The sequence below is a fragment of the Leuciscus leuciscus genome, assembly GCF_965113295.1.
Source record: "Leuciscus leuciscus genome assembly, chromosome: 16".
In the NCBI taxonomy this organism is placed as follows: domain Eukaryota; kingdom Metazoa; phylum Chordata; class Actinopteri; order Cypriniformes; family Leuciscidae; genus Leuciscus; species Leuciscus leuciscus.
Genome location: NC_138740.1, coordinates 31,855,405 through 31,870,691, shown reverse-complemented (window position 1 = coordinate 31,870,691; position 15,287 = coordinate 31,855,405). Strand labels below are relative to the sequence as shown.

The following is a 15,287-nucleotide window of genomic DNA, read 5'->3' as shown; positions in this document are numbered from 1 at the left end:
GCGTCTGATCAAACTGTTTGATACCGGATCATTTGAGCTCTTCCCTCAAGTTTCAAACAGGCGCACACACACATTTTTAGAAACACCTCCAGGATCCCACTTGACACCTGCATTAAACCAATAACACTCAGGTTTGAGATTTGCTTAGTTTAGTTTTAGGGCTGGAATTTAGCGCTGGTCATTGTGACAATTCCTCACACACTTAGCTTCTTTCTATACATCCTATTTTCATTGGCTATTTACATGTGATTATTTCTGATTATCAGAGTAATCGCAGTAAGATGTTTATATGACACGAGCGAACCTCTTTATTTCCATTTACATGCACTGTTTTAATCTACAGGTGCTAATATCAAATGCAAAACACATTTCTATGGACATATTACATTTTTCCAGTGACGCACTTAAAAACGTCTTAATTTTGACAGTTTTGGCCATTAATACACTGCATCATATTCATGTTGCGCAACGTTATCAACATTAACTTGCACCCCAAAAATGTGATATCTTCTTTACCACCATGTTTACGAATCTGTGCATGATAATGGCTGTTTCCGAAATGGCATGCTCTCTTGAGTAGGTACTTATTTTGGAGTAACTACTTCACGACTGCTAAAAAAGTACACTCTATGAATGTGTGTAGTATGACATACTACATTTGCCATGTTGTCATCATCATGACCGACCAGCGTCAGTTGCACCACTTCACTGCCATTCACAAATCCTCTCCCGTGGCCTCATGGGATAGTAAAGTGCCCATCATAGGCACACTTCAGAATCTCGCCGGAACAAGTATAGGTCAACCGGGTACATTTTGCCTACTCTTATGAGTACTGTGAATTTGGACATCCTTCTTTTGTCACATACTGTTTATCGCCTACTATATAGTAGGGAAGAATGTGATTTCGGATGCAGTCTATGTCATCAGTGTACGTCACTAGCACATGCACACTTTGGTCAGAGTGGAATAGATACGATTAAAGTGATTACTTGCCTTATTGCGCTTAAAAAAATATGCATACTGTATGCAACATATTTTACTACGATCATGGTTGCAAAAAATATGAGCTTAATTGCATCAATTTGATCAAAGTATAGTGTATTCATGAGGTAGAGTTTAAACTTTAATTGGAATATTGCCTAATAATCACTTTATGAGGGTGTATATAAACATAGTCATTGTTAGTTTATCAGTGTTTCGTTACCTGGACGGTAACTTCATCACAGTGATGTCATATGATCGGATTACCCATCGTCCTTGTGGAAGCCGAGAGATTAGAATGACCCAGGACAACTCAACAACTGCTTTCCCGTTGCCCTGGTTACCCAAAACCTCAAACTTCAGCACTAATGTTGCTTTGCAAACACTGCAATTTCAATAGCGAAATGCCGATCTAATTCCTGACATCTTGATCGAGCATGAAATCTGAAACATACAAATGCTTCTAGCTAGGATAAGGACATTCCAAAATGTGTCAGAATACAATTCGCCACATATATAGCAGGTTTTGACCCAAACTGTCTTGTTCAACAGTATTTCTTCTCTGTTGGGTCAACTACTGTCATGGTGAAAAAACAGTGTGAGGAGAATCTTAATGAGGAAGTTGGATAAAGTCAGATAAACCGATGATGTGTTTGTAGCTAGCTATACTTCAATCATAACATATCCCGTAGAGTGGTGCAGGAAAAATCTGCAAAAAAACATGATTCTTAACCCTAAGCCTACTATCATATTTAACACACACATTTCTTTAAAGGCCACCAAATTATCAACATGATCAAAACTTTGTTAAAAAAACAATCATAAATCTTACACTTATGAACACTGAAGCAACTTAGGAATGACTATCCATTCATAATTTTTTAGAAAAAATCTTGTTAAATTATGAGTATCAAATATGATCTGTAGTCTACATCAGGTTTTTTGAGGAACGTGTATTTGTTCATCTCTCAATCTGCACTGTGTTGCATTGCATTGTATGATTTTCACCCACAATAAAAAAAAAAAAATTTCTGATTATTATTTCAAATGTCAGGCTTTACAGGGTTAAAATTCTTTTAAAACAATCACTGTCCAAGATAAAATAACCATTACTCGAAGCATGGTGTGGCACACAGTTTGTCCGTTATATCAACGCATTCTCATCCTAGGGCGTCATATACTAACGCTTTTGACATTTCGTCTACATCAAACGCACATGGCACCCTTTAGCGTCAATATGAGACGCACAGAGCTTTGTTCTGTTATGGGTAGGTTTAGGTCTGGGGCAGGGTTAAGGCCTATTTATACTTCTGCGTCGAACTGCCGCCGTAGCTACGTCGTAGGCTGTGTGTAGCGCGCGTACACTTCGGCGTACCCTGACGTGCACCTCTCCAAAAATGTAACAACGCATCAATTCTACGCGGACGCAAGCGCTGTGATTAGTCTGCCAGAACCTCTCCCTCGGGGTTTCACATGCTCCCTAGGTGCGTGTCAACGCGGACAACAACGCAGAAGTATAAATTAAAACCAACACGTTGCCTACGGCGTATAGGCTCCGGCGCAGAAGTATAATGAGGCCTTTAGGGTTAGACCGCTAGGAGGCGCCTTCTGGCCCATATCTATCTGCGTCTCATATTGACGCTAAAGGGTGCCATGTGCGTTTAATGTAGACGAAATGTCAAAAGCGTCAGTATATGATGACTTGGTTTTATGATTAAAGGTATTGGCAACTTTTGGCCCGAGGTTAATCAACAAACTAAATGGATTTTTTGGAAGTTTATTGTTATGGTTGTGCTTCAGCTCTACGACTATGAATATGAAACTAGATGGAAAGGATCTCAAGCTGACTGAAGATGTTACTCTAGCTAAACGCATTCATAGACGCTACTTCCTTGAAAATAAATTCCAGCACATGCAGCTACAACAACCATAATGATATGACCCTCACAATAGATAGGCTACTGCTTTACAATGAACATTAGAGAGCTATGGCAATTCTAATGTTTGTATTATAGACATGACAGAATGGTCGTATGTTAGTTCGTCCATTCACCTATGCGTGTCTCATCATATCCATAGAGAAAAGTTGCTCTGACTACTTTGACGCTTGTATGTTGTGGGAGTGACAGGTTATTTTGTCACAACGAGCGAGAAAGGTTGACATGGAGCATCTTAAATCTCCAACCTCCAGGGAATCACTCGTTAAAGAAAAAAGCCGAATAGAGGAGAGTCTGTTGGCAAAAAATGTATGTGACAGAGCTCGTAATAAAACAAGAATCAACATTTGCTTGGCTTTTCAGAGATGGCCAGAACTGAGGGTATTTTATTGAACATATAAATAGCCCAGCTAGCAAAAAGTCGTCTATTAGACTTTGAATAGACGTAAATCTTCAACGTCTTTTTACGACTTTTCAACGTTGAAAACAGGTCGATCTTCAACGTCTTGATGGAATATGTAAAACTTTTAGATAATAATGAACATGGTTTAGTAGTTTGTTTTTCTCCATTATTTTAGCATGTATAACAGTTGAAAACATGTGGTATCTTAGATGATCGGTTGAAAACACGTAGTCAAACATTCCGGCCGAAACTACTTAGTTGAAATCATGTCGAAAACCAGTCCAAGGCGGACCGACTTCTTTTCAACTATATTTCAACGTTGAAAGACGGTAATTGTTTACTGGGAGGCTTACCATAGTGAATCAGGGTAAGACAAAATCAAGTTTTGGAAGAAGGATTGATGATGAATTGATTGTTTAAATGTTGTTAATTTTAATCAAAATAGTTAGCTATATAAAGCTTGAAAAGTAGTAGATATGTTACCTGGATGAAGTATATAAACTGAAACCAACTGGAATTTTATTGAGCAATATTTTTTTTTTATTGGTGCGAAATACCTCCAATTATAGAAAGAGCGGAGTGTCTGAGTCTGTAGGAGTACACACGGTTTATCTGCTGTCTGCCTGAGCTGATCAGGCCAGTAGGAGAGCACAATGTCTCTAACACTGCTTCTATTGTCTGAACACGAAACCCTGTGTGTGTTTTTGAAGTTTGTCCCACATATCCTGTGGCTCCTTGTGGGAGAGATGCTCATCACATCCTTGAGGAAGACGAGTCTTCCTCCTGTGTTGTGTGTGTGAAGAGGCTAACATCTGTATTTACCGGTATATGTGTTTGTTTAAATCCTTCACTAGAAGAAAATGTTCTATATAGAATCTTAAAAGGTTCTGTCAGGCGCTTCATATATAGGGGATCCCATAATGGGATCACTTGATTTAGTTTTAAATAATTATTCTTATTTTAATAACATTTAATGAATTAAATAGCTCGTAAACATACATTATCGCTAGAAAAAAATTAAATAAACAGTTAAACATGAAAGTATGTATTCATTTAGGATGTTTTTCCATAGCTTTTTGGCATAAAAAAAGTTATTTAAAATGTAACCCTTTTCATTTTTTTTCCCCATCATAATATACATATTTTTAGGTATGCAATAGAAATACGGACAAAATTTGGGCAAGTGTGAGTGTTTTTGTTTCATGTGTATGTTTTTCATGTTGTGCCAGGAGGACGGGTCAGAGCGAGGTTATATCCCTGTTTACCCGTCACCCCCGTCTATAAATCTCCCATACAGACACACACACTCACATGCAAGTTTTTATTTTTTCTTATGAAGAGCAATTTCCTGTGTTGTTTAATTAGTGATCTGACTCAGACATCCATTAGATCTGCCCCAAACTGCTCATTAATTCTGATTTATTACAGAGAAAGAAAAAGAGAGTTAAGGCCCGTTCACACCAAGGACAATAACAATCACGATAAAGATATAGTTCTGAAAATCATTTTAGATTTAAAAGAATAACAGAGTCCAACTATAACAATGGTAAAAAGAAACTATATATTTGGAATCACTTTCAGAACAATTTTTGTTTTCAGCTGATGAACAATAAAAGCATTGACAGCCAATCAGAATCCATCCTGTTTTAAGAGCTGGAGCATTTAAAGCAGCAGACAACATAAAAAATGTATAAAAAAAATAAATAAAATCTAGTTAGAAATAAATGGAATATAGACAAGGTTGACTTACATTTTTCTATTCATTATTTTGAACTCAAGGCCCACTCACTTTAAAAAAGGACAAAACAAAAATGCAAATCAAGCAAAGTGAAACACAGGTTATTTTTGTGAGATTATATGCTTTTCTATACAGTTGGCATTAAACAGAAGTTGTAATAGTCTTTTCTTCCCTATTGTGACGTATGTCCTGATTGGATGGTTGTGGTTTGCTATTGGTGGATCTCATGTGAGTGACAGGTTGCCCCGCCCTCGCGCCAGTAAACACATCATCAGAGAAGAGATGTCACTGCAAGTTAAAGACAACGAGGGCACACGAATCGCTTTTTAAAAAAAGGATGTGCACAGACAAACCACTTATAATAAAAAAAATAATGCTGCACAAAAATAATGCATGCAGCATTTTCCCATCATCAAATCACGTTTTAAACAAAACAATAAAAAATCCATTTCATGGTGACTTAATAGATAAAATATGAATTTTCTGAAGAACACACGTTCTTTCCCACATGAAGAAATGTAGGCTACCGTCAATTGTAGAATGGCTCACTTATTTATGCACAGAGGTCTGTATATTAGGGAGGAAACTCAGCGCGAGATAGCACACCTTCCACCTGTGTGTGCGCGAGCCGAGAGCGCCAACTCCGAATCCTCCCACTGAATACTGTCTCCATGACAACCATGCAAAAGCATGTCCTTACTGACCAGATCTGACACACAAACACATGCATTCGCATACATTCTTTGAGAGGACTAAAAATTCTAAACATAATTATGATTCGAAGTATCTTTTCAGTCGGAATTGAAATTGAAAAAGGAGAATGTGCGGCGAAAGAAACTAATGAAAGGAAAGCTGTCGTCTTTCTTTTCTAGCAGACGCTCATACAAACACACGCATACGGGCTCTGCAGATTGCTGGACTATTTGAGTTTCGAGTGGATGAGAAGAGCGCGTTTAGATTGATGGAGTCTTTTGTGCTAATTTCTCTTTATTGTATTCAATTCTGTATTGAGGGGAAGTTTTTTCAATTAGTAATTTATTTATTTATTTATTTATTTATTTATTTTTGCGCGTGCTGTTTCTAAAGATTCGGTGAAGTCTCATCTAATGGCTGGCGAAATGATTATTGAGCAGCAAGTCATACAGTGACGAAAATTTACAAAATCAATCCTTTTTAATAAAGCCTGCACTTTGTGTTCTGGAAAGAGTTAGATTAGAATATTAGCAGTTTATAGCTCAAGGAAAGACTAAATATAGGTAATGGGCCAGGATGAGTACTTTCGCATCAAATCTCCAGCGTAACGAGGGAAATAACCCCTGGTTTCACAGGCAAGGCTTACTAGTCCCAGACTAAAATGCATGTTTGGCATGTTTTAACTGAAAGCAACGTGCACAGATATATATTAAAATATATCAGTGCCATTGTTTTGTCTCACATCAGCAATGTGTTTTTTTTTTCTAAGGCATGTTTATAAAAGCTACTTAAATGTCCAAATTGAACTAAGGTCTAATCCTGGCTTAATCTAAACCCTGTCTGTGAAACCAGCCCATAGAGCATGGGAAATTTGCCCTGTTCCCATTGGTGCAGTAAGAGTAAGATCTGAGTGCACACTGCCTCCTAGTGGCCAGATTTAAAACTAAACACTGATGCCTGGTTTCACAGACGAGGCTTAAGGGGATAGTTCACCCAAACATGAAAATTCTGTCATCATTTACTCGCCATCAAGTTGTTCCAAACCTGTATGAATTTCTTTCTTCTGCTGAACACAAAAGAAGATATTTTAAAGAATGTCGGTGACCAAACAGATGATGGGGCCCATTGACTTCCATAGTTTTTTTGCCCCGAAGTCAATAGGGTCCATCAACTGATTGGTCACCGACATTCTTCAAAATATCTTCTTTTGTGTTCAGCAGAAGAACACATTTAAGCCTAATCCCAGACTAAAATGCATGTTTGAGCTGTTATAACTGAAAGCAGCTTGCATTGTCATCTTACAATGTCAGTGCCATTGCTTTGCCAAGATTCATACCAGTAATGTTTTTTAAGGCATGTTTATAAAAGCTACTTAAATGTCCTAATTGACATGTCTTAATATATTAGATGTTGGTATTTTTTGCATGTCCTCAAGTGCTGAACAAGCTTATATATAAAAAAAAAGTTATTGAATTTATTAAGAAATGTGCTTGTTATTTTGTGAACATTTGATAATCAGAAATCAGTTTTTCCTATTTTCATCAGTTTTATTTTAGCCTACTTCATAGTCTTTTAAATATAAAATATCAAAGCTTGTTATTTCCATCCTGTTCATTATATTGTATTATATTGTTCAACTTTATAAAGTTTAAAACAATGTCTACACTAATATATATATATTATATATTATATTATATTATAAAATGATGACCTACCCTGAAAAATATTCACTGTGGCAAAGTCATCTATCTACAAACTCCATATGTCTAACATATATAACAAATATAGGTTCATGTAATAATGAGTTGGGGGGTGTAAACACATATTTTTAATGTAAACTGTTTCTAGAATCTAAATCTCGATGATATGGCTGGAGCGGATGAGGCAGAAACACGTGTTACATTGTATACGTTCCTGCTCTATAGGTTCCCACTGCGCTTATTCTATAGAAATGACGTAGCGGAAGCTCTAGCGTGTAACACAGAGAGGAAACTAGTCTCGCGCTTCCCGGAAGCGGGACCGCAGAATCATGGCGACCGTCTCAGTGTGTCAGTATCATCCTGGAGGTTTCAGTTTCGAAAACTGCAAGAGGTGAGATTTATCCCTCTGTATTAAGAGGAATTTAGCCGGTGGAGTGGGATATTTTTTATTTTATGGATTCGGTGAAATAACAAAGAGTTTGAGTGGGTTTTAATGGCATTTTACCGATCGTTTGAGTCACGGCCTGCGTGAATGACTCAGGAGAATTTACTCAAACTCATTTGAATAACGGGTTTATTTAATGAAATATACATTAAAATACATTACTCGTTATGTATAACATTTAGAATTGTGTTTTTAAGGTTACAGTGTATTTTTTTTAAATAGTTGATATTTTGTTGTTATTGGTGGGCTTCGACCCTGCGCTTATAGTAAATGTAGTAAGTTCATACAAAATGAACATTTAAACTGAAGTAGCGTGAACTTTATTCATTTTAAAAAACAAAAGTCACTTTAATTCATTTAATCATATTGCGATCTGTTTTTGATGACTAATTACAAAAACGACACAGTATGACAGAAATTTTGTAATAATAAAGACGAAGCCTTAATTGTTGTTTTTAATGTCATGTTTACGTTCTGTTAACTCGCTAATAAATCGCGTTAAGTTGATTTAATGTAGTTATTTCTTTATAAATGTGAATACTTGTGTATTAACCACAAATGAGTGGTGATGTAAGAGTGTATAAAGTGTCCACTAGTCGTCAGTAGAAGTGAGGTTTGAGGATAAATCTGTCATTGACATGCTCTCAGTATGAATCAAAACCATAATACAACTCTGTGCTGACTGGTCAAACCAGTGGTTTTCTACATTTATTATGTTAATGTAGGCATTTTACGTAAGCTCATATAGGAGCAGAGTTTAATTATAAAGGGCTGAAAAAATAAAATGATGTTTGGGTAAAAAACATAATGTGTTTGTTGTTTTAGAAATGCCCTTCTGGAGGCAGACATCACTAAGCTGGGGTTCAGCTCTCCTGCTGCTCGTAAAACCGGAACCACCATTTGTGGCATCGTTTACAAGGTAAGCTAAAGAGCGTAGATGAGTTTAATTGTATAAAATATAGGGTTTGACTTCATATCCTCATATCTGTCAAAAACGATGACATACAAGAAAGATTGCCTCACTAAAATCATCCCTCTCTCTCTCTCTCTCTCTCTCTCTCAGGATGGTGTTGTTTTAGGTGCGGACACTCGTGCCACTGAAGGAATGATTGTCGCTGATAAGAACTGCTCTAAAATTCACTACATATCTCCCAACATCTAGTGAGTACAAGCACATTATTACAGACAACTCGCATCTTTGTGATTTACAATCCCTGATATCAGATGACATTGTTCTGAAGTCCTCTCTCTCTCTCTCTCTCTCGTGTTGTGTAGTTGTTGTGGAGCCGGTACCGCAGCAGACACTGAGATGACCACACAGATCATCTCCTCTAATCTGGAGCTCCACGCTCTGTCCACCGGCCGTGTCCCGCGTGTCGCCACCGCAAACCGCATGCTCAAACAGATGCTCTTCAGGTAATGAATCATCGCAGCGCTATATGATGTGCTAGAAGAATTAAAGGTCCCATGACATGCTACTTTTTGTAGGCTTTAATATAGGCCTTAGTGGTCCCTAGTACTGTATCTGAAATCTCTTTCCAAAAATTCAGCCTCGGTGCAGAATTATAGCCACTACAAGCCAGTCCCAGAATGAGCTTCCTTCAGACGGGCCGTTTCGGTGTCTGTAGCTTTAAATACTAATGAGGAGGAGAAAGGCGGCGCAAGGTGGAGGGTGGGTGTGGCCTTGACCATCTTGCGCAACGGTAATGTGACGTGCATGTTTACGTTGGATATAGCAATGGCACGAAGACACGCAGTCTTTCAAGCATTTCAGTTTGACACAGAATCTGATCCAGATGGAGAAGCAACGGATGAAGAAGTTGCAACTCAGCGGCTCCAGCAGGACGTTTCCGAATGGTCAGTTTAAAATATTATGTCTGGATACAGTACTTTATTCGGATGGTTTACAGTTATTATCATGTAGCTAACGCGAACCTACTGTTGCCTTTTCATGAGAGATCTGTAACGTCTGTATTTATCTTATTACAATTACATCAAGCTCTGCGATCTTGAAATGCGGATATCGCGCGCGCCATATAACGTTAACCAACAGGAAAACGGTTATAAAAATAACAAAGACGTGTACAACACTCGCGTTACAGTGTGTGTAACGTTATTCACACACATAAACTGCATAGCTGCATAGCTAATGTTACAGCCAGATTCTATGTGTAACAATCTAGGTAACCATAAACAGTAAAGCAACACACTTATATATCATTAGTTGACTTACTTGTCCGAGGTGTGTAGCTGAGCCAAAGAGAGTGATCCAGACTTTAGTTTCAGACGTTCAGCAAGCCCAGCTCTGTATTGACCCTTCGGTGTTCATTTGTACATCCAATTATTGAGCAATTGTTATGCTTCGCTCGCTCAAAAGCCATGATATCTCTCGTCTCGTGGACAAACTAAAATCGCGCGCGCGCGCGTTCCTACTTCCTAGCGCATTTTCTCATGGGCGGAAAATATTCTCTGGGCGGGCAAAGCAGAGACAGGGGAGGTAACATTTCCTCCTTATGACGTCATAAGGAGGAGATTCAAGATCAGCGCGTATGAGCCTCCATTTTCTCAAAGGCAGAGAAAGATAGCAAAAGCTCGATTTACACCGATTGAAATTTTTAGAAACTTGGGGACCATATACAGGCTAGGGGAACTCATATTAATGTTAAAAAACCTCAGAAAGTGAAAATTTCATGTCATGGGACCTTTAAGGTTTTTTCATGTTTTTAAAGAAGTCGCTTACGCTCAGACTAAAGCTGCATTCATTTGATCAAAAATACAGAAAAAACTGAAATATTACAATTTAAAAGAAACGTTTTCTATTTGGATATTTTAAAAAGTAATTTATTACTGTGATGTAAAGCTGAATTTTTAGCATCATTTCTCCAGTCCTTTTCCTTCAGAAATCATTGTAATATGCCGATTTTATGCTCTAGAATATTGAAAACAGTTGTGCTGCTTAACAGTTTTCATCTAATTACAACTCAAATGTTTGGAGGTTATTTTTTCATTTAATGAAATGAATACTTTTATTCGTTAAGGATGCATAAAAAATAAAATAAAAAAAAGTATTTATTCTCAATGTTTGACCGGTAGTGTTTATGACCAGTCTCCATGTGTTTACGTAGGTATCAGGGTTATATTGGTGCTGCGTTGGTTCTCGGAGGGGTTGACTGCAACGGTCCACACTTGTACAGCATCTATCCACACGGATCAACAGACAAACTGCCCTATGTCACTATGGGTGAGTTACACTAACATACCCCGTTAACCCGTCTATAACATAACCCGTGTTGTTCCCAATATAAGACGACCTCTCCTTTTTGAAGATGTACCTTTTGCACACCAAATCTTGTCTTTTAAAGAAAATACTTTATTTTAAAATAATTTCACATTGCATATTTGTCATATTTTAATTTTTAAACATTTTATGGCATAGCTACCATAAAAATAACCTGAAGTTCTCATTTAGTAGATCTCATTATGACCTTTTTTATGTACAGTGACAGATGCTGGCTTGTCAAACAGGTGTTTGATCCGCATTAGCTATCTGATACAGGGGGATATGAGTGTTTTTTCCTTAGGCCGATCACATAGCGTTAAAAAGACAGCAGTTTCTCCCTGAAGTCGGAGGGCAAGCGTTAATCCATTACGCCGCATCAAAGCATCCGCTACGAGGATATTGACAGGCAAGTACGTAGCCGAAATAAGAAATGATGGGCCTCGCTGGCGGGTATGTTCAGCTCTTTGGCGATTTCCAGTGCCTTCAGCTGGATGACGGCTCTGGTTATGGGCAGCCCCTCATTTCTTTTTCGGCTCCGTACTTGACACACTTGCCTGTCAGTTTCTTCGAAGCGGCCACTTTTAGGACAGCAGTAAGCTTTTCTTTTATTGTTAGTCTTTTTGCTATCGCTATCTTCTAACATTACACTCTGACATAGTATTTCTTGGGTGCTTAATGAGAATTGTTTGATGACTTGAATTGATGTTTGATGACTCGTATTTACACGTATTTGGTACTCCCTATTGTTGCGGATGTATTATTGACATTTATAGACCCTGAATATAAGAAGACATTTTTTTCAGATGTATTTGAAAAGGAAAAAAAAACATAGTCTTATATTGGGAACAATACAGTACTTGCATGAATTATCATCCTCTTCCACCAAAAGGGGGAGATATTGTGTCTCTGAAAAGCCTTTGATTGGTGCCAAGATATGAGAGATGTCTGACGGACTGGCTTTGCAAGTTGTGACTTATGTGTAAACATGACATGCAGCCTTCAGTGAATATCTGTTAATGCAGAGGATGCTTCTCTTGATTCACTTTCTCACTTGTAACATCAGCATGTTTTTGTCTCATCAGGTTCTGGATCTCTGGCAGCAATGGCTGTCTTTGAGGATCGCTACAGGCCCAACATGGAGGTAACCCTCTCTCGTGTGCATTGACATGTATTTTTCACTCTTTTGTATTGAGGTGTATACTAATGTTAAGTTTAAAAATAAATAAATAATACTTTTATCTAGAACAGGCACTTTAAATTGATCAAAAGTGACAGTTAAGACATTTATAATGTTCTTTTGAACTTTCTATGTATCATGGTTTCCACAAAAATATTGAGCAATAAATATTAAGACTGGAGTAATGATGCTGACAATTCAGCTTTGCATAACAGGAAGAAATTACATTTGAAAATATATTCAAAACAGTTCTTTTAAATAGTTTTTAATGTATTATTGATCATGCCAGGTTTCTTTCAAATACATCCAACCCCCAAAATTGTACTAACCTCAAACTTTTTGGACAATAGTGTGTATATTCATGGTTCCTGAAGTCATTGACAAACTGCCAATTTCAGAGAATTATGGAAAATTCATGGAAATTAATCTTAATAAATCTTAGAAAGGCAGAGTCATTTTGGGTTTGAAATTTGAAATATCATTTGTAAATAGTTTTTTGTTAATGCAGTATGATTATCCAGTAATCATGAAAGACTGGGAAGCACATGAAAACATGCGAGAACACTCATAATGATGGTGGTTGTGTCAATCAGGAGGATGAGGCCAAGCTTCTGGTGCGGGATGCAATAGCGGCTGGTATCTTTAATGACCTGGGCTCCGGAAGCAACATTGACCTGTGTGTGATCACCAAGGGGCAGGTGGACTACCTGAGACCTCATGACGTGGCCAACAAGAAGGGTGTCAGGTGAGCATCCAACATCACGCATCTAAACCTATTACAGTTACACTTGTTGCACGGCGGCATGCAAATTGCTAGCATTGAGGCAGTGATGAAATCTGTGTAATTAATTCATGTGGCATCTAAATATGTGCTGTTAATAATAAAAAACTGACATAAATAGCCAGTCAGCATAAATACCTTTTTAAATGAGTAAAAAAATGGTCATGCCATTGTCGTTATATGATCAGCTTATTGTAAATAATTGTACAGGTTGTCCAAAAACATCAAGTTTAGGTCTAGTCACAAATGGTCAGTATGATTAAAAGGGATAGTTCTCTCATTTAATAACTCCCATGTCATCCCAAACCCAACACAAATGAAGGTAATTTATTTTGAATGAAATAGCAGAGATTTCTGTCCCTCCATTGAAAGTCTATTCACCCAAAACTCTGAAGATTCAAAACGTACATATAAAGAGATTGTAAAATAAATCCACATGAATTGAGCGGTTTAATCCAAGTCTTCTGAAGAGACTTGATCGCTTGGTATTATGAACAGATTTAATTTAGGATTTTATTCACATTTAAACATTGATCAGCTGTTCAACTGTACTTGCGTGACGAGCGAGAACCAACCTCATTGGTTCTTGCTGAAGCTCAAATGTCCTGCGTAACTCGAGAATGAACCTCATTGGTCATTATGCATGAGCTTTCTATGTGATTAGACTTTCAATGGAGGGACATAAATTTTATTTGTGTTCCAAAGATGAACGAAAGTCAACATGTTTGGGTAATTTATCCCTTAGTCTGTTGATGAAAGCCACCACATGTGTGCATGATACTAATCAGAGAATTTACTAAATGAATGGCTCATGCTTCACTGTTCCATTTTAAGGGAGGATAAGCTTGATGGACGCCTTGTGTGAGTAACCGTGTGTTAAAACGAATTGCCCACATCTTGATGTAATTGTAACCTGCATGTGTTTGACTAACCAAGTGTGAGTTTGAAGTAGAGGAGTTGTTCACGACAAGCTGTTTGCTGATTTTTCTCTTACAATCTTTATTAACATCATTATACTTTTTAAAGTTTTATCATGTGAAAAACGTGCAGTGTTTCAGTCCTGATTAGAGATGTGTGTTTCTCTGCAGGAGCAGCATCTTTATTTGTTTTAATTCTTCTGTTTTTGTTGTGTTCCCCTCACAGAACCGGAAACTACAGGTACAAGCATGGAACTACCGCGATTCTGACGAAGGCTGTGACTCCTCTGAACCTAGAGGTGGTAGAGGAAAGTGTGCACACCATGGACACCTCCTGAGGAGACTCAATCCACCACGCTTTGATCTGTTTGTTTCCCCCAACTATAATGTGGTGATTTAGTCATTTTTCATTATTTCCAATAAAAAAAGTTGTGAGTTGAAGTTTGTGTTCTTTTTATGCGCCTCTTGCTTTACCATTGTTTTCTTAAAAAAGCATGCCAATTTATTGAGGGATCATTTATTTCCGATAACTCCTTATTTCGCATGTGTACATAGTACAGCAGTCTAATTAAATAACGAGTCAATAAATGTAAAGGTACGGTTTTTAAAATACTCTTGAAAGAAGTCTCTTCTGCTCACCAAGGCTGCATTTATTTAATAGAAAAATACAGTAAAAACAGTAATATTGTGAAATATTATTACACTATAAAATAGCTGTTTTCTATTTGAATATATTTTATTCCTGTGATCAAAGCTGAATTTTCAGCATCATTACTCCAGTCTTCACCTTCAGTGTCACATGATCCTTCAGAAATCATTCTGATATGTTGATTTGCTGCTCAAGGAACATGTATTATTATTATCAATGTTGAAAACAGTTGTGCTAATATTTTTGTGAAACCTCAATACATTTCTCATCATCGTTCGATGAACAAAAAGTTCAGCATTTATTCCAAATACATTTTTTGTAACATTATAAATGTCTCCTGTCACTTTTGATCAATTTAATGTGACTTTGCTGAATAAAAGTATTGATAAAAAAAAGTACTGCCCCATAACCTTTGAATGGCACTGTACATACTGCATGCTCCAGAAATTGTGAATATAGTCTTTGAGTTGTAAAGATTCACTCAAAACACAGTAGCTTAACTGAGTCCGGGGTTGTTGAAATGCAAATAAGTGCTTGTATTGCCTGAGTAAAATGTTTATTTGTATGATTTATTAAAACATGGTA

General features: G+C 37.3%; 1 protein-coding gene across 1 annotated transcript; it reads left to right on the top strand.

The window, feature by feature from the left end:
• Positions 1 to 7,723: 7,723 nt before the first annotated feature.
• psmb7 (proteasome 20S subunit beta 7) lies at positions 7,724 to 14,494 on the top strand. Its single transcript, XM_082140626.1, has 8 exons — positions 7,724 to 7,844; positions 8,724 to 8,817; positions 8,962 to 9,059; positions 9,174 to 9,314; positions 11,024 to 11,139; positions 12,261 to 12,319; positions 12,949 to 13,100; positions 14,280 to 14,494. Exons 1-8 carry the CDS (start codon positions 7,783 to 7,785, stop codon positions 14,389 to 14,391), a joined length of 834 nt encoding a protein of 277 aa, XP_081996752.1. The 5' UTR covers positions 7,724 to 7,782; the 3' UTR covers positions 14,392 to 14,494.
• Positions 14,495 to 15,287: the final 793 nt, after the last annotated feature.

What these genes read in the sequence shown, in the direction of transcription:
- psmb7 (XM_082140626.1), top strand. Translation starts at nt 7,783, where the DNA reads ATGGCGACCGTCTCAGTGTGTCAGTATCATCCTGGAGGTTTCAGTTTC. An exon ending in TTTGTGGCATCGTTTACAAG is followed by an intron (nt 8,818 to 8,961) that starts GTAAGCTAAAGA and finishes TCTCTCTCTCAG; the next exon opens with GATGGTGTTGTTTTAGGTGC. An exon ending in GCTACAGGCCCAACATGGAG is followed by an intron (nt 12,320 to 12,948) that starts GTAACCCTCTCT and finishes TGTGTCAATCAG; the next exon opens with GAGGATGAGGCCAAGCTTCT.